This window comes from Poeciliopsis prolifica, unplaced genomic scaffold (genome assembly GCF_027474105.1).
Source record: "Poeciliopsis prolifica strain line A6 unplaced genomic scaffold, Auburn_PproV2 SCAFFOLD031, whole genome shotgun sequence".
In the NCBI taxonomy this organism is placed as follows: Eukaryota; Metazoa; Chordata; class Actinopteri; order Cyprinodontiformes; family Poeciliidae; genus Poeciliopsis; species Poeciliopsis prolifica.
The window spans coordinates 785261-812895 of NW_026562406.1; the positions used below are offsets into that span (position 1 = coordinate 785261).

At 40.3% G+C, this 27635-nt stretch overlaps 1 protein-coding gene across 1 annotated transcript; it reads right to left on the reverse strand.

The window, feature by feature from the left end:
- ift81 (intraflagellar transport 81 homolog) lies at nt 1-27625 on the reverse strand. Its single transcript, XM_055050503.1, has 18 exons — nt 27192-27625; nt 27012-27115; nt 26452-26632; nt 26272-26361; nt 25374-25439; nt 24995-25105; nt 23172-23256; nt 22239-22402; nt 22059-22154; nt 20685-20831; nt 9648-9797; nt 7468-7596; nt 4196-4285; nt 3445-3531; nt 3256-3327; nt 2397-2482; nt 2073-2118; nt 1-766 (listed from the first exon to the last, which is right to left on the reverse strand). The coding sequence occupies exons 1-18, from the start codon at nt 27333-27335 to the stop codon at nt 584-586; spliced, it is 2031 nt and encodes a 676-aa protein (XP_054906478.1). The 5' UTR covers nt 27336-27625; the 3' UTR covers nt 1-583.
- Nucleotides 27626-27635: the final 10 nt, after the last annotated feature.

Genomic DNA, 27635 nt, shown 5'->3' on the forward strand with positions numbered 1-27635 from the left:
GACTTTTTCAGAACTGCAAACTTTAATGCAATCAAACACATATAAAACACAGTTAGGAACTAAGGGTCGATCATTTGAATGTCGGTCAACGTTATCAACAAATAGAAATGGACAAAGAATTTAACAAGCGCAGGAATCTCTTATCCCCTAGCGGTCCTGGTGGTCCCAGTAAAATCCAAAACTGGACCCCACAATCCCTGCACATGGTCATGCTTGGTGCTGCCAAAAATAGCTGACCGCTGTCACACCCCAAGTGCACCACTTTGTACGCCGATATGTTTGGACATGTTTGACTGGAAGAGTATCCTTAAAGGCGTGTAAAAAGGGATTGACAAAAGAGGTTAACCCCTTGACCAGAGACGTGTGTCCTTTGAGATGTGGTCATCGCCAGAGCTCAGAGGAAATATAAACTGTCACGGGAAGCTTAACGTCTCTGGTGCAAGATGCTTCAGAGAGGGAGAATTAACGTGACCGTTTCTGGAAACAATCAAATCTTCACAATGTTTTGGCTGTGTTGCAGGAGGATGCAGAAAGTAAAGTTTTATCTAGCGCAGTACATAGACAGCGTGGGAGCATCATGTCTTCAGAGAACCAGCCTGTCCTCGCCTCCTTCCTGAATGACCTGACCAATAGAAACCTGGTTCTGAGCCTTGATGAAGCACTGCCTCTTGCACTCCATCAGCTGCTCCAGGTCCCGCCACATCTTCATCTGCTCCATGTTGGCGCTGTGGTTCTCCCTCACGACCTTCTGCTCCTCACGCAACTTCTGAAATACAAAGATAAATAAAAGGCATAAAGTGATGCAAATTTAAGGTTTTAAAACCAGCAAGTAGATTTTTTTCAAAAGTATATCATATCTAATATATCTCCACACACCTGATTAAACTTTAATAGTGTTCTATAACTTTGTTTTTCTTATTGATGTTTTAATGAGAATATGGTTACAATGTATCATTTGTCTTCTTTTTCTTCAAAGGTGTAAATGTTTGTTAAAAAAGAAAAATCCACAAATAGATTTTCTCAATTGTAGGTTTTGTTCCTGCGCTTTGATTTACAGAACACCAGCTAAAATAGGGTTGGGTGATATGGCTTAAAAAAATAGAATCTCAGATTTTTATTTCATACCAGATCTGATTTTATTAGACTGTTTTTTTCACTCTCTTTTTAAAAAAAAAGTTATAAAAAAATTACAACTGACAGAAAATATTTTCAAAAAGTGGCTTTTGTTCCGATCCCTTTTTGTGTGAGTTGTATGACGGAGTATTAGTGACAAGCTACAATCATTTTTGCTTAATTACACAAATATGTTCATTATGTTATCAGAATACAGACAGTTTTATCAGAAAAATGTCCTAAAATTAAAAGTGAAAATTATTTTGATGAGAAAAAAAAAGCTTGTGGAGTAATCAGGATATGATGTGACCAAACCATTTCTTCAAAGTGAAGTCGTAAATAAATGGCTTCAGAGTCCTACAATCTGATACAGATGTATTAGAAGATGAAGGATTTGCTTGTCTGTAAGATGGATCTCAAAGTCTAATTTTACAAGATGCTCAGCAGTCCTCATTAAAAATTTTTGTTATTTGTTGTGTTGCAGTTATCATAAAATTACTACTTTATTCTTGTCATATTATAACTTTATTCTCATAATTTAAAAAGAAATCGTAGCATCGTTGCTAATATTCCATCATAGTATTGACTTGAATTTATAGAGGCTGAAAAATACGCATGTTAAACAAGATGGCCGCCCTGGACGGGCTGATGTCACTCTGAACTATGGAAACCCAAGGAGTTTATTAATGGAAGAAAGACAAAAAAATCCAGATTTTACAAAAGCTAAACCTTCAAATATTCAGCTAATTGATCAGTCCTCCAGCCCTAAACAAAAGGTAAAATTATAAACATGAAAATGTCTGCAGCCTGAATCTGTAAGGCTCCAGCTGTGTGAGCTTCCCATAAACCTTCGTTTCCAATCTGTCAGCCTTCAGACTGTTTTTGGCAGAATAAGGGAACATTTCCAAGTACAGATCCCCTGCTTCATCTTAGTCAGCGCTTAGATCGTCTCCTCTCACCTTGCCAAGTAATTCCTGTTCTGCAATGTTCTTCAAGTACACTTCCCTGCAACAAAGAAAAAAAAGAAAAAGAAGAAAAAAAAAAGAGAAAAAAACAAAAACGGATGGGGTGAGAAACGTCACTTTTCACCTGGTGCTTTTTTGTTTAGAAAAGGTGTGGCACGTCAGCTTATCTTTATTCTGAAGGGTGTGTTAATCTGACTCTCTTCTGTACAGTCAGTAGAAAGTGTCATCAGATTAATGCTTATGTAATAAGAGTCATAGGTAAAGAAAAACGGATGTGGTTGCGGCGAGCAGGTGGCAAGAAAAGCCTGACAGGCTCACCTGATGGTCTTCTTCTTCTCCTGTGGATCAGATGACACATAGGCCTTCATCTCTTCAACAGTGCGCTGAATTTGCATCTCAATGATCTGCAGATGACAGAGATGCAAAGATCACCGTTTTAATTGTGGCAGTGGGTGTTTTATAACCAAACACCCACTGCCACAAGTCTCTTGGAAAATGTTCCTGTTGTAGATTGAACAATAACATTTTAATTGGGCAGTGTTATGTATTTTCCAGGCCATTCTACAGTACAATCAAGCAGCTATTAACTTCAGTTGTTATAAAAATGCTGTATATACCAAATGCGACTTAAAAGAATTTTGACTTTGTAATTTAACACCTTAAAATTGGGCCTCTGTTTCTTGAGAAAACTCCTGCTCTTTCTGAAACTCCGCCTTCAGGAAGTCATCGCAACATGACTCTTGTATTAACCCTTTAACAGCATTTTACAAGCGTTTCACTGAGAAGCAGATCCTATAATGAGTTCAGCTGGTGTTTGCTAACTGCTGCTGCTGAGTGGGAGAGTGATGGGGGAGAGCTCCTCTGAAACTGCTGCTCAGCGGGGGAGCTTTGTTCTTGAAGGTGGAGCTAGGTTCACCCAAGTGTTTTGCACAACTAATAGTTGCCATGCAGATTAAAGAATTGCTCAAACATGCATGACAGAATCAAATCAACACTCCAGGTATGTTTATGATGAACGAATAACATTATACCATGATATAAAGCTAAAAAAAAAGAAGTATTTTACATGATACCGTCACTTTAAATCTTTCTATATTTGTTTAAGGAATGACAAATCCAGTGTGGCAAACAAGTGCTTTTCTTCAGCAGTAAACCATTATTTAACAAAATCACTGGCCTTCGACATAGAGTTGATGTAATGGTATCGGTTTTCGTTTTGGGCCATCTCCTCCCTCAGTGCTTTCACCTCCTGTGATTTGATAAATGAGAACGATTTTCATCATTAGCAAAAAGGACAAAAAACATTTAATTCTCGCATTAACCATAAGAAGCGTGAAAAACAAAAAAGAACTAAAATGAAGTTTACCTGTTCCAGTTTAGATCTGTTGCTCTCCAAACCAGCAGCACAGCTTTCATACTGGGCCTTCTTCTCATCATACTCTTGATTCAGCTCCTGATATGAATGCATTCCCATGGATTGGGCAAAAGAAAAGAAGGAATAAAAACCAAAACAAAACATTACCAACAAGTAGATAGCAGGAAAACCAAGAAGTGCAGGATAATGTCTCGGCTGGTATTTTAGCAGTTTCATGTCTAACTAAATCTATTTCTGTCTTCCTGTATTAGCAGACATTAGCCAGTAAGATGAAAGCGCAATTCTGGGAACACATGTAGGAAAATCTAATCCTCTGCTCCTGCTCAGCAATGTGGTGGGGGCGGGGGGCTTTCCCTTTGTGTATGTTATTCAAGGACAATGTAAATGGTCCCTAATGGGCTTTATTCAGGATAACACATTATGAGTTAAACCCCAATTTGTTTGCGTGGGACGACTTTAAAATCCCTGAATTTGTTTTTATGTTAATGACAGATTTTGTTCCAAGACATTCCGGTGCACACTAACACCGTTAAGTGAAAAATCCTGATGCGTTGTGGTTCTGGACAGTCACATGTCTTGGTGGGATGAAATTATTACGTCCCATTCATATCCTGTTAGTCACCCAGGGGAGTTGTCAGCGACGGTCTATTTTAGTTGGAGCTTTTTGTCGGAATCCGTTGCATATAAAACCAGTGACTGAATAGTTACGGAAGCAGAACCTCAAGGTTTTTCTGATACTCACCACTCGCAGCTGTCTCAGTGACCTCAGCTCTTTAATAATTGGTGCAAGAGCGGATTTCTTCTCCACAATCATCGAGTTCAACTTCTTCACCTGAAAAACCACGTGGCAACAACATAGACTGCATCACAGCAGGGAAAACGTGACAAATCTTAAAGTAAGACATCTTAAAACATAGGCTAAGAGAAAAGGGCGGAGGGAAAAAAAAGAGTATAACTCAAATTGAAGGCCTTTTAAGACCTTCTAAAGACCATTATGAATGAAATTTAAGACCTGTAAGTTGACAGAAACGTGCAAAAGAAAATTGCACAACCTATGTAGGTGTAGTCGAAGGTATTTTGCACAGAATGAGCATAGCATCGTATGGATTGGCAGTTGAAGTGAGCCAGTGGCCAACTATCAATAAATTTACACTTAACCATCCATGCAAAAAAAAAAAACAACAACAAACAACTAGCTAGTAAGGGTATATTAGCAGCTGGTTGGTGGTAGCTTTTACTGCCTCAAGTCATAGAACGCAGTGTGCAGCTCAAATGCTTGCCTACATAAAATATTCTAAATTAAATAGTTCTGCCATGACAAAAATGTAAGACCTGTGATTGACGTATTTACGGTTAAGTTACATTTTTCACATGAATTTAAGACATTTCAAAGCCTCAATTTTAGGTAAACAAATTTAAGATTCGTTTTAGGTAAACAAATCTGCAGACCTATGTAATCTGCAGATTACATAGATCTGCAGATGCCCTATGTAAGAGGAGAATAATATGTTAATATGTTTGTTGTCAGGCTATTCCTTCACCACACGAGCTGTGTGTTTGGGGCCATTGTTATTCTGAAACATCTTTTATCATGAGGTCTTTAATCCTTCCATAGGACCTTTTGGCTAAAAGACAACTACAAAACATTATGCTCTACAGTCTGGATGATGTTCTTGGAGTTGAATGACTTTTCTTTATTTACGCCAAATTGTGCCAACCTTGTTGTGGCTAAGTGATTAAGTTTTAATTTCATCTAACCACCACACAGAAGACAAGAAGCCTCTGCCAAAATGAGGTTTTTAAAAAGGTCAAACGGGATTTTCTGCACCTTACTCAGAGGAGTTTTCACCTCCATCTGCTGTTTCTCACCTTTTGAATGGATGAAAACTGCTGTTCCTGACTGAATGGGGGTAATTAGCATTCTTTAAACTCACGACAGAAAACCTGCGAAGCCTGGTGGTCTAGTTGGTGAGATGGCCCGCCGTGGTTTTGTATTAAAATTTGTTAAATTGACAGGAAATGTAAAAATATTGTTGGGTAATTACATATGTCACGGGAAAGACATCGTCAGTGAAATGCTATTTAAATAATCATCTATAGAGTCTCAAAAACAACAAATATATATAAAGAATACAATTAAAATAAATATCAATTATTTATACTTCTGTTAAATATCATTTAAGTCAGCCACTCCTTAAAGACTCCCAGGTCCTATGGGGTCCCATAAATTCTAATATTTTAACACAGTCAACAGATATATAAATTTAACAATTTTTTATTGAGAATGTAAAGGCTGTCAGATTTAATTTAATGGCATGGATAGATAAATTAAAAGATTTTAAATGGTTTGAACATTTAAATCTAGGATTTTAAGGAGCTGGATTGGTTCATTTGTAACAGTTCAAAGAACAATTTTCATAGTTAGATTGCTTTGTTAGCATTGCTACAATCCATGCTATAAGTTCCATCCTTGAGTTTGAGCTCTGTTTGTACACAAATACACCTCAGTAAACTATAATGATACATAAATGATTGCTGTTGAGGTTGGATAACAAAACGCTCAGAAATCTCTCAAATTTCTCTAAATCTACGTTGAAATGCTGTTAGTGGTGCTGAAGGAAGCGAGGCCCCTGAATCAAACTCCTCCAGAAATAATTAGTGAAATGCTCAAAGACATTTTCAGTCGACTTATGTAAAAAAAAAAATTAAAAAAGAAACAAGAGATTACTTTAAGTCTGAATCAGTTGGGGTTCTGAATTATTTCAGACTCACTTTAAGAACCAAACGCTTCTTCATAACAATAAAAGAAAGTAACCGCTGCTGAAGATAAGTCACATTTAAATTAAAATATGATTCTAAATGAGACGATTTTTATTGTCTGTATCCAATGTGAGAAAAACTTCAGTGGTCCACATAAAAGTTGCCGTCAAGCTTGTTGTGACAAGTCGAAACATGCGCCATGAGTCATGACACACTTACGCAAAAGCTGCGTGTATGCTACAAAGCTAAGGATGATTTTTACATTCACACAGTGAGCCAGCATGCACCTCTACACCACAACTCTGAAACTGAAGCACCCGAATATCCAGTTGTTTATTTTGTTAGTTCTACATGTGCTACTCACATGGTATCAATTCTATCTGCGCGGTACAAAAAAAAGAAGAAAAAAATGTAAAAGAGTGACGATGATGATGTTGGTTCCAGTCTAACAGGTCACAACCGTCTTAATCAAGTGAGACTGCTTATTTTAAGCAAAGCCCTCAAGCAGCACTAGTACCTTTTGAAAATGTTCCTTTCACGTTTTTAATACTGCACAACTTTGTATCACATGAAATCTTAATAAAACATAGAGAAGTTGAGAAAATGTGAACAAGCTCAAAGGGTATGAATACCTTTGTAATGGTGAGAAGGAGAATAAAAGAGGGCTGAAATAAACAGTCCTCTTTGAGTGTCTGTTTTAGTCTGATAAAATGGCAGCCAGAACTCAAAGCTCAAACATATAACATGTTTATTCTTTAGTTGACTTCCAAAGTGACAAACCTATACACTAATGACTATGTTGCACCTCTGGTTATCAATAGTAACTGTATCACACTTTAAAATGTATATGCTGTCCTTAAATTATGATAAAGTATTAGTTGTGAATGACTTTTGATATTAATAAGGCCAAAATGATAGCTTTTGTGTGTAGTGTGATTTAATGTTTTTTGGTTTAGGGAGGATCTTCTGGGAGTTTATGTGGAAATGTCTCCATTTTAATAAGATAGCTGAGGGTCACTCAGACTCAGATTCAGATTCAGATTCAGATTCAAGAGTCCTTTGACAACATTAATAACTTTTTCTTCACCAAAGAGTGGAATCTGTACCGTAAAAAGAAACTAAACCAAAAAAGCTCCATCATTCTCCAAATAAATAGAGAAGTCTTAGAAACTGGCAGTCTCCCTCAGTGTCCTCTCTTGTTTTGTGCTATTGTGAGCCAACGGGTTCCCACTGGTGAGCACTTAGCATACTCACCATTTCAGACATGTCATCCAGAGTGCGGCCCTTCTTCTCGTCTAGGTCGCTCTTGATGGCGGAGACCCTCTCAAGCTCCTCCTGAGTGTCGCTGTATCCAGAGATGCCCTTCTGGGCCTCCACGGTTTGCTGCGACACACAGAGTAGGGTGGGATGTTTTTGTAAAGGTCCTAATAAAATAACTAATATCCTGCATTGTACTCAAGCGCAGAAGAAACAGTCAGAAAAAGTGTTGCGACTTTAGGGTTGCAACAAACAATAACAGATGGAATAATAGATTATTCTATCGATTCGGACGATTAACCGGATTTTAAAGAATCAATCACTTAAGTCTTTTTATACAATGTTAGAAGTACGTTAAAAAATTCAAATAAACAAATAATTTAATTCCTTTTATAAATAAGAAAATAAACACTTTGTAATCTAAAGAGGAATAGCGTAGATGATTTGTAGCTAAAGATGCTTTGTGGCTAAAAAATGATTTTAACATCATTTAACAGAATTTGAACAGAGTGAAGCTGAAACCTTGACACTAGAGGAGTTCTGGGTAGAACATATCTACAGACAAGAAAAGCTTTTTTTAAATGTAAAATGTGTTCATATTTTGTACAGTTTTGCTTAATTACCGATTTGACTCTGTTGTTCTTTTAGCGAGTGACCTTTTGTTGAGTCTGTATGCTCCAGTTAACGATCAGTTGGTTACTAAATTACATGACAGTTATTTCAATAATCAATTAATCATGACTAATCTGATTAATCGTTTCAGCCCTGTGCAACTTAAATACAAAAGTTAAAAACTATTTAAAAAAAGGAAGTCCGCCATAATCAAGGGCAATCAAATGTCATCTGCTACTTAATGTGGTGTCTAATTAAAAAAAGGCTGTGGAATGCAACAAGAATCCAGCTGAGAAAATAGAAAAGAAAAGAAAAGCAAGCCACTGTCAAGAAGAGGACATGCTGTCAGCCTGCCATGTGATCAGAAGGGAAAACTTGCTTTAACAAATCCTAATGTGGGATGCAGACAGAGGGGGAGCAGCAGATGCAGCTGTCAGAAATAGCAGCTCGGCCTGCGTCAGACAGGCCGTCAACAAGTCAGGTAATCTGACCACGCGAAGGTGTGAAGCCATTTCCACGAAGCTTCTGTCACTTCACTGTAAAAACAAGCTGCGAATGGAGAGAAAACAGCGCATTTGGAGAAGCACGTAGTCTGAATATTGCAAGGCAGAGGGATTGGTTGAGAAGGCTTTTCTGATCTGAAGGAGAACAGGGGAAGCAGTAGGGAGGACGCCATCTGGCTCTTTAGCATTTTGGCTAATTCAGCTGGTCAAACAAAGCAGCAGTTCAAGGTTAGCTCTCAGTATGGAGACAAAAAAAATGAACACATCAAGAGAAACTTATAAGAAAGAATCCAACAGTTTCTAACGAATTAGACATTTTTTCAAAATGTGGGCCATTTCTAAAAGACAAAATATAAATACTTATTCTCCTTTTTACATACACATTTTTATGAAGGGCGATCTAGAATAAGTTTGGCCACCAGTGATGATGAAATGATCAATCGGATTAATTGTGATGAATCAAATATTGAATTTATCAGCAGCTAATTTAGTAATCCTTTGATTTTTAACTGGGGTATATAAAGTGAAAAAAAGTAATCTGCAAAAAGAACAACAAAATCAGAAACTAAAACTGCACAAAAAGTACACAACTCTTAATCTGGAAATATGCTCTACCTAGAAGTCCTCGAGTGACAAGATTCAAAATGTGTAAAAAAATAAAATAATAATAATAATAATAAAAAAGCTGTTATTAAATGATTAACCTAAAAAATAATCAACAAATTATCCCTACATTATAGATTCTAAGTTAGGCAGGAAGGCCTGAGCTTTTCACATGTTGATGTTAGTATATTTTTTAGATGCATTTTTTTCTACAAATGATCAAGCATTCACTGAAAGAATGTGTGCTATTGTATTGTAGGCAACAAATGTTTATTTTCTTACATAAAATAAAGTAATTTAGTTATTTGTTTATTTGCATATTTTGATGGCTTTCTTATGTACAAAAAGCCTTGGGTAGTTTAATGTAAAATCTGTAGAATCCGATAAATCGATTACTCCTCAGATCAATCAATAGAGTAATGGACGACCACAGTTGTCGTCAGCTGTAGCCAGAGTTACCAGTTTCTGCTGGACGGTGTCGTGTCTCTGCCTGAGAATCTCCTCTGTCCGTTGGAGAACTCCATATTCTGCTCTCAGCTCAGCAATTTCCTGCCTCTTCTTCTTGTAGGTTGTTCCTTTGCTGCGCAATTTTGCCACTAAGCGTTTCAGCTAAAAGAACAAAAATGAAAAAAAAAAAAACAATTAAGAAAAAAATCTTAATTGTCTCAATGCAATGCAGTACATTAACAACGTTTCAAACATTTCAAAGCTGTAGGAGAAAAACAAACTTTAAGTGGGAGCGTCACAATCATAAATATTGCAGAAGGTTAAATTGTCTCAGAAATTATTGGAATAAGTGATAATTTTCAACGAGTAATAATAACAGTAATAATAATAATAATAATAATAGCATACCAATGCAATAATACCTATTCATAGATAAATGCATAAACATTTTATTTCTAAAGAATAGTTAAAACCTGAACTGGAAAAACAACCAAAACAACAATAATTCAAATGAATGATGAAGTCTCTGTAACTAAAATTGCATTTCAAAATATATTAGGGGATGATTGTTGTCCAACTGGAAATTATCGAGCTCATTTTAATTTATTGTGCGGCTAATTGATTTATTGACTTTTGTGACAAGCCCAACTGTAACCATATAAAAAAATGAGTATGGCAACAATACCAAAAACACCCACTGCTTGCATGGAAACTACAGGGTGAAGTTGACAACAGCTGAGATAGTGAAAGGCCTCAGGAGGAACTGATGCGGGGAGCGAAGGGATTAGAGAACCACAGGAGCGGAGGGGATCTGTGTCATGATCTGGAAGTTTACGATCAGCTGAGGACAGCAGAAAATCTCCATGGAACAAAACAACTTGTTTGGAGTGGATATTCGGTCAATCTCCACGCCCCAGTCTGCCGGGACGCTTTGAAACTCCTCCACAATGAAGAGCAGCTATAAATGACCACAGACACAGGAGAACAGCCCCAGAAATCACAGAATGTGCTTTGAGTCCCGTGGGCATCCATGAGGCCAGAATTGTGTGTGTGTGTGTGTGGGAGGAATGGCCGGCTTCGTGCAGTTGTGCATGCACATTTATTCTTTTGCGTATTTTGGGATGTCAAGGGCAGACGCCGGTGGTGAGAGGAGTTAGCGCGGCGGACTAATCCTGCATGGTGTCCGCACGACACCGTGTCCCCAAACACAACAACTGCTGTGAAACCGGACTGCAGCTCAGCCGGCGGTCGTAACTCGGACATGCGGCTCGTTCACACCCACGCTGTCCCGTGAAAACTTTTACAGGAACGTCTATGCATGCACGAGTGTCTCCTGCAGCTTCGCACGTGTAAAGACTCGCTGTTTTCTTTTTGAGGGCTATTGTTTGTAAAATAGCTCAAGGTCAGCCACTTCTGCTGAACAGCTGTGAATGTCCTGCCACAGATTCTCTGTCGCCATTAGGTCAGGACTTTGACTGAGCCTTTGAGCTTGGGTTGGGCCAAAAAATCAATAACAATATATGTCTTGGTAGACACACGATCAATATCAATACATAATAAGTCCGAAAAAATGTTTAATAATTATACTGAACTCCAAACCCCAACCGCACGGCATTCTGGGGGACGTAGGCAGAGGAAATGGTTTAGCCGCAACTTCTCACAGGGAGCTAATCCATGGGGATGGCATAACTGTGTAAACTTCAGTTGTTACAAAAATGGATAATATAGCAAATATGACTAAAAAGAAATTCAAATTCATAATCTCCTTGAAACTCTCTCTTTAAAAAAAACTCTGCTTTCAAAAACTCATCACAACGTGGCTCCTCTGTAAACTTTAAACAATGTTTGTTTTCTTTTTTACCAGCGCTGCACTTTGAAGAAGATCATATGATGATCTCAGCGTGAGCAGGTTGACAGGTGTTTGCTAATTGCTGCTGTCCAGTCTGAAGAAATCAAGGCAAGATCGCAGGTGTATTTTTGATGAGGGAATAACTTTGTAACATGATGTAAACCCCCCCAGAAAAAAATACATAATACTGCCTCTTTCTTAAGAAAAGTTTAAGTGTGTGTTCGTAAAGGCAAAAGAGTGTGAAAAAGACTTTAGCAAACCTCTCCACTAATACAGAAAAGTATATTTTTGATCAGATTGCATACCTTTCAGGTTCTCCACTTTACTAGAAAAAACATTGTGACACAGATTCAAACAGCGGACGTTGCATCTCATTTGAGACCAGCTTCCTGTTACCGGTCAAACATTGTCAAACAGATGCAGACTTGGCCCTCAGAGGGTCCATGCATTGGCTGGAGGAATGCGATGGCACTCAGTCGTCAGAATGGAAAATACCTCTGATAAAGTGATCATCTCCACCACGGCTGATGGCCCAAAATGACACAGTACTCTGATAAGGAGAGTCTGACCAAACATTTTCCACTAACTTCATTAATGCGACGCTTCCAAGGATCTCTTTGTCTCTACAAACAGCTTCCACTTGTAGTTCAAATTAGTTTTAGTCTGCCCATATCAGTCTACTGACTACAAAATATAAACAGGTGTCCTTGCAAAAGATAGCTGACTTTTTAAAGCTGCAGAAAGTAACTTTTATAATTTTTTTTTTTCCCGCAAATTAGTTGACATTGTATCTATGTCTTAACAGTATGGTATAAGACAGATAATCACACCCCTCTGCTTTCTCCAGGAGGCGGGTTTTAACACTACCAAACACAATCTGTCGCCAGGGATGCAGTAGTAGGGGAAACGGTTAGGACAATTCCAAGGGCCCCTGACTGACAGAGGGCCCCATAAAATATCATTTAGCTCCTTGGAGATGCATCAGGAAATTCAAGATTCTCTAATAGATGTTCCAGATCCATGGATTCAGGCTCATAAATGGTTTTTACAGGGATAGTGTAGTTTTTCCCAGTTTGGTTCTTGATGCCTGGCCACTTTTCTTCTTGGAGGTCCTGGTTCATCTCAGTCTTGAAGCTCCGTTTTCACATTTTCCAGCTCTGGTTCATAATTAACCTCACAGCTACAGTACCGATGTTGGAGGACAGTGTCTTGCTTTTGGAGACGGTCCTTCTCTGCTCCAAGTTCTCTGAGATAATCTTTTGGTCCCTCAACATTTTCTGAATGTCAGCTTTCATCTCTTTATCTACCTCCTGATTAAATATTTCTGCTTGCTGTCTTAAAGTAGAAACATCTCCTTCACATGTCATTTTAAGTTCCTGGTTAGAAACTTTATCCAGTTCACTTTGGAGATGTTTCATGGTCTCTGTGGATTGCTGCTGCAGGAAAGAGAACTCTAGTGCCATTTTCTGATGCAAATTGTTCTTTTCAGCTCTAAGTGCATTGATAAGATGATGGTCATTCTTGGCTCTTTCTAAATTAGCTTCTTTCTCACAACTCACCTCTTACTGATAAATGCCTGCTTCATAACTCCTGTTTAATTCTTGGTATCAAATCTTATACAGCACCAGCTCACTCTGCAGACGGTTCTCTGTTTCCTGCAAGCAGTCAATCTCCTTGGACATTTTTTCTTGGAGATCGTCCTTCTCAGCTCTCAGGTTTTCAAGGAGCTTTTGCTCATTGATTTTCTTCATAAAACATTTGCATGTCAACCTGCAGGTTCATATTTTGATTGAATCTCCTCGTAGTGAGTCTTGATTTGGTCCAGCTCTTGTTGGAGGACGTCACTTTTCTCTTTTTCTGCCTGGATTTGTGTCCTCACCAACAATATGAGCTCAAATTCATCCTGCAGCAGCTTTTTCATCTTGTGTTTTATGTCTCTGTGCTTCCTGGAAGTGATTATAGCTGATCTGAGAGACTCTGAATCAGAAAACTCTTCTCCTGTCAGTAGTTCTCTCTTCATCTCCTTGAGTCTTTTCTGTCCTTGTAACTCAGCTTTTGTTTTCTTCAGTCCTCTTTGCACGTTGAGCAGCTTTTGGTTCTCCTCAAACCATCTTGCTCTGTCCTTTTCCAAAAGAGAGCCAAGTCTCTGGATGTCTCTCTGTAACTCAATGGGAGGCGTTCTGTTCTCAATCCAGCCTTGCAGATTTTGTCCAGCTCTCCAGGCTCCATGCTGGGGTCTCATCTCACCGTTGGACGAATGTGTCCTTTGGTTCAACATGTTTGGACAAAACCATGTTTGTTAACAACAGTTTTGATCCACAAACAATCTCCATGTTCAACTTTGAAAGTGTTTTGTGAAGGTCTGACCTTGTCAGTAGTGCAGCAAGCAATAACCAGAATGTAGAAGTTTGTTACATACATACAGTGATGATGACATCACAAGCATGGCTCTAGTTGTGACACCACAGTTTTCTTTCATCTCTGGAATGATGATGTGAGTGTTTGAGGAATCTACCACACTGACCAACCAACCTCCCCCATCATCTTTCGACTGGAGCAGAGAAACTGCAGCACAGAGGCTCCGGATGGAGCAGAGAGGCTGCAGCAGAGAGGCTCCGGATGGAGCAGAGAGGCTGCAGCAGAGAGGCTCCAGATGGAGCAGAGAGGCTGCAGCAGAGAGGCTCCGGATAGAGCAGAGAGGCTGCAGCAGAGAGGCTCCGGATAGAGCTGCAGACTCTCTGCGGCAGAGGCTGCAGCAGAGAGGCTCCGGATAGAGCAGAGAAACTGCAGCAGAGAGGCTGCAGCAGAGAGGCTGCAGCAGAGAGGCTCCGGATAGAGCAGAGAGGCTGCGGCAGAGAGGCTGCAGCAGAGAGGCTCTGGATGGAGCAGAGAGGCTGCAGCAGAGAGGCTCCGGATAGAGCAGAGAGGCTGCAGCAGAGAGGCTCCGGATGGAGCAGAGAGGCTGCAGCAGAGAGGCTGCAGCAGAGAGGCTGGTGAGAGGATCTGGATCTGGAGACGACGTGGCCTGGGCCGGAGGGACGGAGGCGACAGTGGAAGCTGGAGCGGATCTTTTCCTTCGCAGGAACTTGTCATATAAGTCAAAAGCTGATTCCAAAAGAAAAAGTCCCTTTTAAACATACTGAAAAGATCATGAAAATCCTCCTCCAAATCAACTCTCTTGGACTGAAAGAAAGAGAGCTCGGAAAAACTGGTGGCAGACGTTGGCGTGTGTTTTGTCATAAGATCATAGTCCAACGATGACTCTGCAGGCCGTCAATTTCCTTGGACATTTTTTCTTGGAGATCGTCCTTCTCAGCTCTCAGGTTTTCAAGGAGCTTTTGCTCATTGATTTTTCTTCATAAAACATTTGCATGTCGACCTGCAGGTTCTCCTCACCTGCAGCTTCATATTTTGATTGAAGCTCCTCGTAGTGAGTCTTGATTTGGTCCAGCTCTTGTTGGATGGCATCACTTTTCTCTTTCTCTGCCTGGATTTGTGTCCTGAATGCTTCCTCACCAACAATATGAGCTCAAATTCATCCTGCAGCAGCCTTTTCGTCTTGTGTTTTATGTCTTTGTGCTTCCTGGAAGTGATTATAGCTCGTCTGAGAGACTCTGAATCAGAAAACTCTTCTCCTGTCAGTAGTTCTCTCTTCATCTCCTTGAGTCTTTTCTGTAAAAGAGCTGTAACTCAGCTTTTGTTTTCTCCAGTCCTCTTTGCATGTTGAGCAGCTTTTTTTCTCCTCAAACCATCTTGCTCTGTCCTTTTCCAAAAGAGAGCCAAGTCTCTGGATGTCTCTCTGTAACTCAATGGGAGGCGTCTGTTCTCAATCCAGCCTTGCAGATTTTGTCCAGCTCTCCAGGCTCCATGCTGGGGTCTCATCTCACCGTTGGACAAATGTGTCCTTTGGTTCAACATGTTTGGACAAAACAATGTTTGTTAAAATCAGTTTTGATCCACAAACAATCTCCATGTTCAACTTTGAATGCATTTTGTGAAGGTCTGAACTTGTCAGTAGTGCAGCAAGCAATGACCAGAATGTTGAAGTTTGTTACATACATACAGTGATGATGACATCACAAGCATGGCTCTAGTTGTGACATCACAGTTTTCCTTCATCTCTGGAATGATGATGTGAGTGTTTGAGGAATCTACCACACTGACCAACCAACCTCCCCCATCATCTTTCGACTGGAGCAGAGAAACTGCAGCAGAGAGGCTCCGGATGGAGCAGAGAGGCTGCAGCAGAGAGGCTCCGGATAGAGCAGAGAGGCTGCAGCAGAGAGGCTCTGGATGGAGCAGAGAGGCTGCAGCAGAGAGGCTCCGGATGGAGCATAGAGGCTGCAGCAGAGAGGCTCCGGATGGAGCAGAGAGGCTGCAGCGGAGAGGCTCCTGATAGAGCAGAGAGGCTGCAGCAGAGAGGCTCCGGATAGAGAACAGAGGCTGCAGCAGAGAGGCTCCGGATGGAGCAGAGAGGCTGCAGCAGAGAGGCTCCGGATAGAGCAGAGAGGCTGCAGCAGAGAGGCTGCAGCAGAGAGGCTCCGGATGGAGCAGAGAGGCTGCAGCAGAGAGGCTCCGGATTGAGCAGAGAGGCTGCAGCAGATAGGCTCCGGATAGAGCAGAGAGGCTGCGGCAGAGAGGCTGCAGAGAGGCTGCAGCAGAGAGGCTCCGGATAGAGCAGAGAGGCTGCGGCAGAGAGGCTGCAGCAGAGAGACTGCAGCAGAGAGGCTCCGGATAGAGCAGAGAGGCTGCAGCAGAGAGGCTGCAGCAGAGAGGCTCCGGATGGAGCAGAGAGGCTGCAGCAGAGAGGCTGCAGCAGAGAGGCTGCAGCAGAGAGGCTCTGGATGGAGCAGAGAGGCTGCAGCAGAGAGACTGCAGCAGAGAGGCTGCAGCAGAGAGGCTCCGGATAGAGCAGAGAGGCTGCAGCAGAGAGGCTGCAGCAGAGAGGCTCCGGATGAAGCAGAGAGGCTGCAGCAGAGAGGCTTCGGATAGAGCAGAGAGGCTGCAGCAAAGAGGCTGCAGCAGAGAGGCTGGTGAGAGGATCTGGATCTGGAGACGATGGCCTGGGCCAGAGGGACGGAGGCGACAGTGGAAGCTGGAGCGGATCTTTTCCTTCGCAGGAACTTGTCATGTAAGTCAAAAGCTGATTCCAAAAGAAACGTCCCTTTTAAACATACTGAAAAGATCATAAAAATCCTCCTCCAAATCAACTCTCTTGGACTGAAAGAAAGAGAGCTCGGAAAAACTGGTGGCAGACGTTGGCGTGTGTTTTGTCATAAGATCAGTCCAACTATGATCCTGCAGGCCGTCAATTTCCTTGGACATTTTTTCTTGGAGATCGTCCTTCTCAGCTCTCAGGTTTTTCAAGGAGCTTTTGCTCATTGATTTTTCTTCATAAAACATTTGCATGTCGACCTGCAGGTTCTCCTCACCTGCAGCTTCATATTTTGATTGAAGCTCCTCGTAGTGAGTCTTGATTTGGTCCAGTTCTTGTTGGATGGCGTCACTTTTCTCTTTCTCTGCCTGGATTTGTGTCCTGAATGCTTCCTCACCAACAATATGAGCTCAAATTCATCCTGCAGCAGCCTTTTCGTCTTGTGTTTTATGTCTCTGTGCTTCCTGGAAGTGATTATAGCTCGTCTGAGAGACTCTGAATCAGAAAACTCTTCTCCTGTCAGTAGTTCTCTCTTCATCTCCTTGAGTCTTTTCTGTCCTTGTAACTCAGCTTTTGTTTTCTCCAGTCCTCTTTGCACGTTGAGCAGCTTTTGGTTCTCCTCAAACCATCTTGCTCTGTCCTTTTCCAAAAGAGAGCCAAGTCTCTGGATGTCTCTCTGTAACTCAATGGGAGGCGTTCTGTTCTCAATCCAGCCTTGCAGATTTTGTCCAGCTCTCCAGGCTCCATGCTGGGGTCTCATCTCACCGTTGGACGAATGTGTCCTTTGGTTCAACATGTTTGGACAAAACAATGTTTGTTAAAATCACTTTTGATCCACAAACAATCTCCATGTTCAACTTTGAAAGCGTTTTCCAAACGTCTGAACTTGTCAGTAGTGCAGCAAGCAATGACCAGAATGTAGAAGTTTGTTACATACATACATTGATGATGACATCACAAGCATGGCTCTAGTTGTGACATCACAGTTTTCCTTCATCTCTGGAATGATGATGTGAGTGTTTGAGGAATCTACCACACTGACCAACCAACCTCCCCCATCATCCTTCTCCTCACCTTCCTGTCCTCCATATTGGAGTTGGGATGGTTATATATTGTCATGGAGGCTCTGATTGATTCTTTCTTTTGTTCATGATTATTTTTGTTATCTTTGCATTGCATCTTAGGACAGTTGTCCCCTCTGGTTTTGGATGTTGGTATTTTCTCTTTTAGTTTTGGGCAGTTGGTATGATGCGTATCCATGGCAACACTTGTTTAGGTTTATTTTTACGACCTGGAGATGCTAATCATTATCTTAAACACTCAAATAGTGAACTAACACTGCTGCCTTTACTACAATCACAAATGTCATGAGACTTGAGAAGAAGGCTTTGTTCATGCAGAGCAGAGAAAATCTCTGACATAGTTTGTAATGAGTAAGAATCAAATCCCAACACATTTCAGTGCAGCTTTAAACCACAAAGCCAGAGATATTTACAAGGGAGCAGCAGTAGAGGCTGATGAGATTGATTTACCAGTTCATTACAACTTATGGTGGTGATTGTGGGATATTGTGTCTGCAATAGAGATATTTAAGTGTTAGAGTGTCATGACAGCAACACTGTCTTTAGAAGAATGATTGATACTGGAGATGATCCTTCATGCCACAGCAACAACATCCATTCATCCTGCAGCAGCCTTTTCGTCTTGTGTTTTATGTCTTTGTGCTTTGTACACTGTTTTTAGAAGAATGATTGATACTGGAGATGATCCTTCATGCCACAGCAACAACATCCATTCATCCTGCAGCAGCCTTTTCGTCTTGTGTTTTATGTCTTTGTGCTTCCTGGAAGTGATTATAGCTCGTCTGAGAGACTCTGAATCAGAAAACTCTTCTCCTGTCAGTAGTTCTCTCTTCATCTCCTTGAGTCTTTTCTGTCCTTGTAACTCAGCTTTTGTTTTCTCCAGTCCTCTTTGCACGTTGAGCAGCTTTTGGTTCTCCTCAAACCATCTTGCTCTGTCCTTTTCCAAAAGAGAGCCAAGTCTCTGGATGTCTCTCTGTAACTCAATGGGAGGCGTTCTGTTCTCAATCCAGCCTTGCAGATTTTGTCCAGCTCTCCAGGCTCCATGCTGGGGTCTCATCTCCAGAGATTGATTTACCAGTTCATTACAACTTATGGTGGTGATTGTGGGATATTGTGTCTGCAATAGAGATATTTAAGTGTTAGAGTGTCATGACAGCAACACTGTCTTTAGAAGAATGATTGATACTGGAGATGATCCTTCATGCCACAGCAACAACATCCATTAACTCTTTGAGATCGATGGTGGATATTAAAACATGTAATGAAGGATGCTGAGGAATATGGGAGAAGTTTAAAAAAGTGGTACATTTATGCTCTCAAGTCTCCTTATTCGGTCATTTATCAGCTATTTACCAGAGAGTCAGGGAACAGGTGTGGAGGGAGCTCTATAAGACAGACAGGCTGAACAATGATGCTTAATAAGTCGCCTCTCAAACATCCAGCTACTGTCAAAGTGTGTGATAAAAGCTGGTGAGAATTTTCTGCTTTGTTTTCGTACATTCAGTATATTCAGTATAATATTCACTATAATATTCAGTATAATATTCAGTATAGTGAGTCAAAGTGGGCTTGTTTATAGCAACCTCATCACAAACTACTAGTTACCGTTGGTTACACTGAGTCTGTTGGTTTATGGAGAGACATGTTTTTTAAAGGGGCCCCCCTTGCAAGTGGCGCTGTTCATTCCCATTCGTCCTCCTTCCTTTGCTAACCGCAGCGCTGCAGCTAGCAGTGAATGTTGTGAATGCTATTGTAGCACGGCCACCAATGACGGCAGATAAACAGTTTTTCTGCAACAATAAGTTGTTTTTGTGCCATTAGCACATTTACCAGCATGCACAAGCATAACTGACTGTGCTAAGTACCCCCTCCTGCCTCTGATTGGTTGATTTTGGTTGGGAGCTTAGCTTTCCTTAGAAAAATCAACAGTAGCTAAGTGAAGAGAGGGAGGACATCAATTTTTTCACAGATTATCTGACTCATAACTGTCACAATATGGTGATAGTTTGAACAAATATGTATAAAACATATTTTTAAATAAAAGTTACATACCGCAGCTTTAAGAAAAACCCCTACATTTTCTAGACCATCTAATCTCATTTTTTCTGTCACAAAAGGATTTTTTGCCGCATGGACAACTTTCCCCTCCTCTTCCTGAGCAGAATAAACATGCTCACAGTCATTTTTCCACTGATATTTCACTGTTTCTATAACTGATATGCAACAGTAAACGTTTCACTGTTGCTTTCCTTGTAAAGCCAAGTTTTGAAACTCACCTCTGCAGAAATCACAGTTCTCACCCCGCAGCCACGTACGTGTCAAACGCTGCCCCACTGAAAACCATCAGCATTTCTCCACTAACACAGAACCATGTACAGTCAGCTCTTTAACTCGTTGAAGACTTTCAGACATACTTGCCATGAAAGTTTAAAAGAGACCATGCTAACAGGCTATGCAACAGGAAGGGTTAGCGGGCACAGCCTCAACATCAAATGTAAACAAAGACTGATGTTTCTGTGACCCAGCTCCGCTTCACTAGTCAGAGATGACTTGGACAGAAGATTTGTTTGAGATAAAGGAAAAAGGCCAACTCTCAGGAAGTTTGTCCTGAGAGTTCCTTGTTCTGGATATTCTCCCTTTTGTGTTCTATTTATAGCTTACATGGGAATGTGGGGGAAGAGTGGGAAAAAAGAAAGGGATAAGTAACGTTTGACAGCGAGCCTGTCTGTGTTTGGATAAGGACAGAAATAGCCTCTCGAGTTTTCAGTGCTTTACTAATTTTCTTCAACGTACTTTGATAAAGCAAAAAGTGAAATGTCCTTTTCGCCTTTCGGTTTCCGACAGAAACATCCCCAGACGTCCAGCCTGGAAGCATCGACGCAGCTTCGCTGGAACTTGGGAGATGCCCCATCTTTGACTGACTGCATCACCCGGTGACAGCTGCAACCGACTAAACCGTTTACCTCGTCACCGCGGATGACTTCTTCCCCGTTTGAGCCTTGTCCCTGGCTGCTCCTCTGCTTCAGCTCCCTCTCCGCGGCGGCCAGCTCCTCCCTCGCTTCCTGGAGCTCCTCTGCCTTTGACTCCTTCTTTCGAATGATGATAGAGGCCTACAAGAGACATGTTGCATCAGATAAACAAACATTACACGGAGTTTACATGGAGTCAAACAGAGGTTTTTGTTTAGAGACTTTTCAAACTCTGGGTCAATTTGTCCCCAAACAATCCTTGCACATAAACCGGCCCCCCAAAAATAATGACAAAAATAAATAAGAGTTCATTTTCAGTTTCCATGGCAGATAAGTAATTCTAAAATAGACTGTTCAGAAATAGAAAGGGCCTTCTGATGGTGACACTGGATTCAAGCCTGTCACTCTCTGCTGCTGTTGTCAAAACCACCTTTAGGCAGTTAAATAGGTTGCATGATAGCTTGTGATTGGCACAAAAAAAACAGATATGGCTAGCTTGTTTTATGAAGCAAAACATGAGCTACTCGGGAAAACGCTAAAGGCACGCTATAGGAAATTATTTTGTTATGCTGTAACTGAAAAGAATATATTGTATTTTGAAATGATCTGATAGTTGTCACAACACTGAAAACAAGAAGAAACAAAGAAATAAACATTATTAGAAACTTTTACTAATAACACTGATCAACAGCCAAAAATTTGTCTGCTATTTTTTGACTGTTTTAGGGTCATTTTGATCAGCTGAATCCAAAAATCGCATTTGTTTTGCTCCATCGGTTCAACTTTCTGAGCTATCGAGCAACATGAGAAACGAAGCAACTGACTTGTTCTCACATCTGGATCGATTTTCTGAGAATCTGATCAATGAGTGACGAGCAGGAGGAGAGACTCCATCAGAGACTGAGACATAATGTTCACTTCACATGTACTTACCCTGATCAGTGTTTATTATTCAATTGACAGAAATCCAAGTTTGTCACATTTAATGTAACATTTAATTAATACACCCTGTTAGAAGTGTATTTGTCTTTTTATCCTAAATCCTTTTTTGGGTGAGAAATATGAACAGAAATGAGCTGATAATGTCACAAAAATGTCATCAGTTTAGTGAGAAGATTAAATTTCTCTAAATCAAATTAGATTAAAAACCTGACCTGAGGGAGAAAAATGGATGTCATTTTTAGATTCAGTGGTGCAAAATAGTCCTAATTCAGTTGAAAACAACATAGACAACTTCCAAAAAATATTTTTTTGTAACCAGGAGTATAACTTATCAGATTTTAAAAGCATCTGAACAACTTTTAACTGTAAAGTAACAATCCACTGGAACAAAAAGGGCCACAAATAAAAGACATCTACAAAATGCACCTGTTGCCTATAGAGGGTCAGTTTGTCGTCCATGGGATCATTTCTCATCATCTTCTTCTCAATCAGCTGATTTATCTGAGAGTCGACTTCTTTAATCTGTGACAGTGAACGTTAAAGAAAGTTGAGTATGGACTATGTCAGCACCCTTAAAGCCTCTAGAAATCACACGCAGGTGCAGACCTTGCCCTCCATCTCCTGGAGATCAGCCTGGCCCACTGCAGGCTCTGACGACACTTTCTGCATGTACTGCACTGTGCGCCTCAGGCCCTCCAGCTCTTTGGGGAGTTTTTCGGTGACCATGTAGGAGTTGATCTTTATTTCTTCTTCAAGTCGCTTCATCAAGCCTGAAAGACACAGAGGTTTGATTTTTAGCACTTTAGAGCCTTCATGGCATTTGGTTATTTGAAAAATAAAAGGACTGCAACAAAATAATCATTAGAATAATCAAAAGGTAAATCAATCAATAAAATAATTGTTCAGCTCTACATTATTTTTCGGATATTTATTTGATTTGTAATTTTCATACAGTATTATAAAGACAATACAATACTTTACAATGCAATACTTTGCTTAACTTTTTGTACCAATATGTTCAAATGCAATCAAATTCAACTCAGCATTAAAACATGTGAAACATGTTTATTCACATGTGAATAAATGACAGCAGTTTGCAAAGAAGCACATGCAAGACTCCTGCTAAGTTCTTTTAACAAAGTGGCCTGATCTCCGTCTGCAGAGTGCAGGTCAGTTTAGAAACTGTGAAATTGTAAATCTCTCCCGCAGCTTAAAAAGGTCAGAAAAAGTCAACATAACAGCCAAATAGGATCTGTTATAGCACATCAAATTTCAATATTATCAGAGGATGAATGCACATGTTAGTTGACAGATACTGCGACAGACTGGTGACTTGTGAACCCTGTGAACCCTGCCACTCGCCCGAAATGTTTGCCGGAGAAAGGCACCAGCAACCCTCATGACCCCACTTAGAACGAGGGTGATACCAAATGGATGGATGGATGGATGAACGGATGGATGGATGGAGTTGAGAGACACCCGTCTGTCTCATACACCCCGCCCAGCTCCCAGGGACGGAGGGATCACAGGGCTACTCACTCTCTGGGTGGGCGTCCGCCGCTGCTTGACGCAAATCCTTCAGCTGTTGCTGCAACCTCAGGAGTCTCTGCTCGGATTGAAACAGCTGGACACACAAAAACAATGAGCGATATCGATAGGTAGGACGCTGCTGAATGAACTGAAGGCATTTTCCCCTTTCAAATTCCAAATAAATCACTGCGAAGCCAAAACACAACAGGCTCTCAGGTAAGTAACATTTTAGATATTATGACTTGCGTATAAATCTACTGCATATGAGAAGAGAACACCTTTGGACCTCTGTGTGTATTATAGAACTATTATAGTTTATTTTACTTTAAGGGGAATGTCATGTTTTGGAGCCAGAAAACCTAAAAATCTTGAGAGAATGAAACATAAATAAATCTTAGCTGGCTTTTCCGCTGGTTTTTGAAGCATATATGTAAATTTTAAACAAATTTTTATGAAGCAGAAAAATAAAGGCTTTTGATCCCCACCCACACAAACAGGAAGCATATAGATACAGATAACAATGTTATTGCTTTATCTGGAAATGTAATCGAAGTATAGATTGAATTAATGTGCGGCCGCTTATTAGAGGCCCAGTGGAAGTGACAGATTTTTTTCTTGCTTAATATTTTTACTGTTTAAATCACAAAGAAACTGTGGTTGATATTCATGAGGACATTTTATCTGGTACGAATTTGATTTTGTTGTTTGTTCTTTGTGTCAAATTTGCCTGCAGGTGCTGTAAAAGTATTTTAACTTGTGCAGCCATAACTTGAGGTTGTTTTTTCTCTTCCTTTTTGTTAAGAGTCAAATGACATAGAGTGAGAAAACTAAGTACAGACGAGGTTACAAAGTTTCAGTGGTGTGACAGGAAGTGTCCTCAAAATAACATTTAAATCCCTAATCAGTAAAACATAAACCGAATGTGTGGTGAAAAGTGAGAGTTGCATGGTTACACAGGATTCTGATGCTGTCAGAAAATGGTCAGAACCCGAGCAGAAACTGCAACATCTAACCTGAAAGTTGGCGGCATTAAATATTGCTGAATTGGAGTCATTTTCACAGCTGCTGACCACAGAGTGCTTTTAAACCCCCAAGCAGAGTGACAGTTTGTTAAATCTCCGGGGTACCGCGTTCCGTCATCTTTTTTTAGTTACATTTACGGGACACCACTTGCTTAAAAAGAAAAGTGAGATTTATATCACTAAACTGCAAACACTTTATTGATATCAACTGAGGGTCTTGTGGAAGAAACAGGGGAGAACACGGCAAAAAAATAACACTTGTGATAAAACAAGAATCAACTTTGTTTTGTTTTTATTTACTACCAAAAACTGAAGTTGATCAAAATTCTTGTCATGACACAACTTTTTTCAAAATAAATGATAAACAATGCACCTCTAACCTTTATCAGGTGTTCACTAAAAAAGGGAACAGTTCCTTTATAGTTGTCACACGTAAGCTAAAAATGTCCTAAATGAATATACATACCTAAAAACGCATTAAAGATACATGTAGACTTAAGAAGCGGATTAGAAGTAAATATTTGGCAAAAAGGGAAGTTAAATTAAAGATCAGCAAATTTACCGCTGATAAATTTTCTCTTTCTCTTAACTGAAAGTAATTAATATAAGTTGCTCGGTTTGTAAAACTTGTAAACCTCTGGAATGGACATAATTTCCGATGATTTAATCTTAAATTAAGCGAATACGTGGCATGTGTTACGTTCTTTTAGAGTACAACTACTGAAACAAACACTATGCTGCACATCTGTGTTGCCCTGAGCAGATATATTTAAAGTGTAGATAAAGCTAAAGGGATCTAAAGGGTTTCACCTGATTCTTCTGCTCTTGCTTCTGATGAGTGAGTGACTCCTCTCTCTCCTTCTCCACTCGCAGCTGCCTGGCCTGCTCCAACATTCGCTGATGGTTGGACACCGACTCCACCTAGTGGGGGCAGCAAGTTAAGGAGGCGACGACGTTCATGACACAGGTCTCTGTCAGAGTCAGGTTTCAGTTTCTGGCAGAGTCCATAAGTGAGACCCGTTAACTCAACACCTCGTTACTTGTCAGTCTTGTTGAAGCAGCTGGGCATCTTGTCAGAAGCCTCTTGAGTCCAATATGGAAGCCGATATGCTATGTCTGAGGTGATGTTTTCATTCAGCGATTAATCTAAAGCCTTGCAGACTTAACTACAGCAAACCGTCTGCCTTACCCTCCTCTTCAGCCTCTCCACACGTTTAAGGAGTTGATCTTTTTCTTCCTCCATGGCATTAATATCCTGTAGTAGAAGAAAGAAAAAACATGTCAGTGAATCTACTGAAGCAAGCACGAGGCGAATTAATGTCACTGTTTAAAAGTATGGACACAAGTTGAACTTTTTTGCATTTTGTGTTGCAACAGCAAACTTCTATGCGGTAAAATGTTGCTTTACGAAATACTGATTTAGTGGTACTAAACGCAAATTCAGGCCACACTTTTTAGATTTTTATCTCCAAAACATTTAAAAAACAGCCCACCTTTTTCCTTCTATTCCATAATCATGTAGGGCTAAAAGTATTAATCAGATTAATCGTGATGAACTGATGATTGAAACAATCTCAACCAATTTAGTAATATGTTAATTGTTACACTTAATTACCACGACAAATGATCAAGTGTTCACTAAAGGAATGCTACGTTGTTACATTCTAGTCTGTAAAACGTTATGTTTCTTGTAAAAAAGAATTTCATTAATTCATCAGAAATTCATCTTTTAATACATTTCTAATGCATTAAAAAAAAGGCTTACGGTCCTTTAAAAAAATCTGCATAACGTGCCATTATTCTCCGCTTAATTGATGAATCGTCAGAATAGTCAATGGAGTAATCGATTGCTAAAATAATTGTTAGACGCAACCTCACATTTATATGCACTACTTTTTAGCGGGGAAATCACATGAGATGCCAACAAAATACATTGACGATTGGGATTGCCGTGTGTCAAAGTTCAGCCGGTGTTAATGCTTTACATTTAGTAGGTTAAATAAAAACTTTTTTTTTTTACACAGCACAGCTTAACATCAAGCGCAATCAACAAACTGTCAACATGATCTTTTTCTTTTTTTTTTTACCCTTCTGATTTCCGCAGTGGAGAAGCCTGAACTCCTCAGATGCTCACACTCCTTATGGTACGTCTTAAATCCTTCCACCAGCTCTTCATACTGTGAACACAGACTGTTTCCTTTAGAACCTTCTGCGCCTCCAAACATAAAAAAATGGCCTGGTGACTGCTACGGAGCTTCACTACACACCTGATGATAGGTGTCGTTGACAATATCATCCTGCAAAAACTCAGCGGGTACCTCCAGCTTCACTAGAAAACGGGCCAGGTAAGCCCTCTTCTTTAGCTCAGGGACTTTCTGCAGTAACCAGTGGAGGATTGGATGAACCACGGGTTTGCTGCCAGTCACCAGACCCTGTCTGAAGCTGCTTCTGTATAAGGAATGGAAAAGCCCTTCTGCATTAAATCAAAGATAAAACATGAAATAATAAAAACTATGGTCCGAATTCTATCTATTGCAGAGACACAAATACAAAGAGTGAGTGAGTGTAGACTTTAACAATTTGATTTAATTCACTTACAGCTATATCAGAGTAAAGCTTGTACTAATATATGCCACAATTTCCATATGTTTTTTTGTAAATAACCAAATAAATCTTATCTAAGAGACGCATATTCTTTTATTTACCCTTCACAAACTACAAGTTGCAACTTAATTTAAAAAAAAGTTCTAGAGGTATGAATGATTTTGCAAGGTGCAAATAATGATTAACGTGGATGTATTTGATGAATATATGTAACAACACTCACACGTCAGAGAGATTCCCAGGAGGTTTGTATTTCAGCATCCCCAGCAGTGACGACATCCTCTTCACCGTTTGTTCAGGCGCTTCTTCTCGGATATCCATGGATTGCTATATGAATAATAAAGACCATTCAAACGTGTTAAATACAAACGATTAATTCACAAACACTACACTGTTCATTTACCTTTGGGTCTATTTCAGCCAGAACATCGTTTAAAATCTGCAGTAGCTGCATCGGCTCCAGAGAATCAAACGTGATGAGGTTGAAGTTTTTCCTGAATGGCTCCATGTTCAGTTGTTGAACGATGAATTTCAGTTGTTCGCTCATAGTTGAAGTTTCGGTTTGTGATTCCTAGTTAGACGAGCTCTTCGTGTTGTGGATTAGCGAGCTAACCAGCTAACGCTAATGTGGAAAAGCCCCCCTGTCGATAACAAAGTTAGCCTGGCTGGCCTGACCGACACTAAAGATTATTTAAAGGGTTTCTGGTACCGTCGGCACCGACTAGCAAAATAGATTTTGTTCAGTCCTTTTCACGCGCTTCCGAAATGCTAAGTCAATAAAAAAGAGAGCAGAAGCTGTTGTCATGCGCTCCATGGATACCGTACAGGCGTCATGACTTTGTTGCTA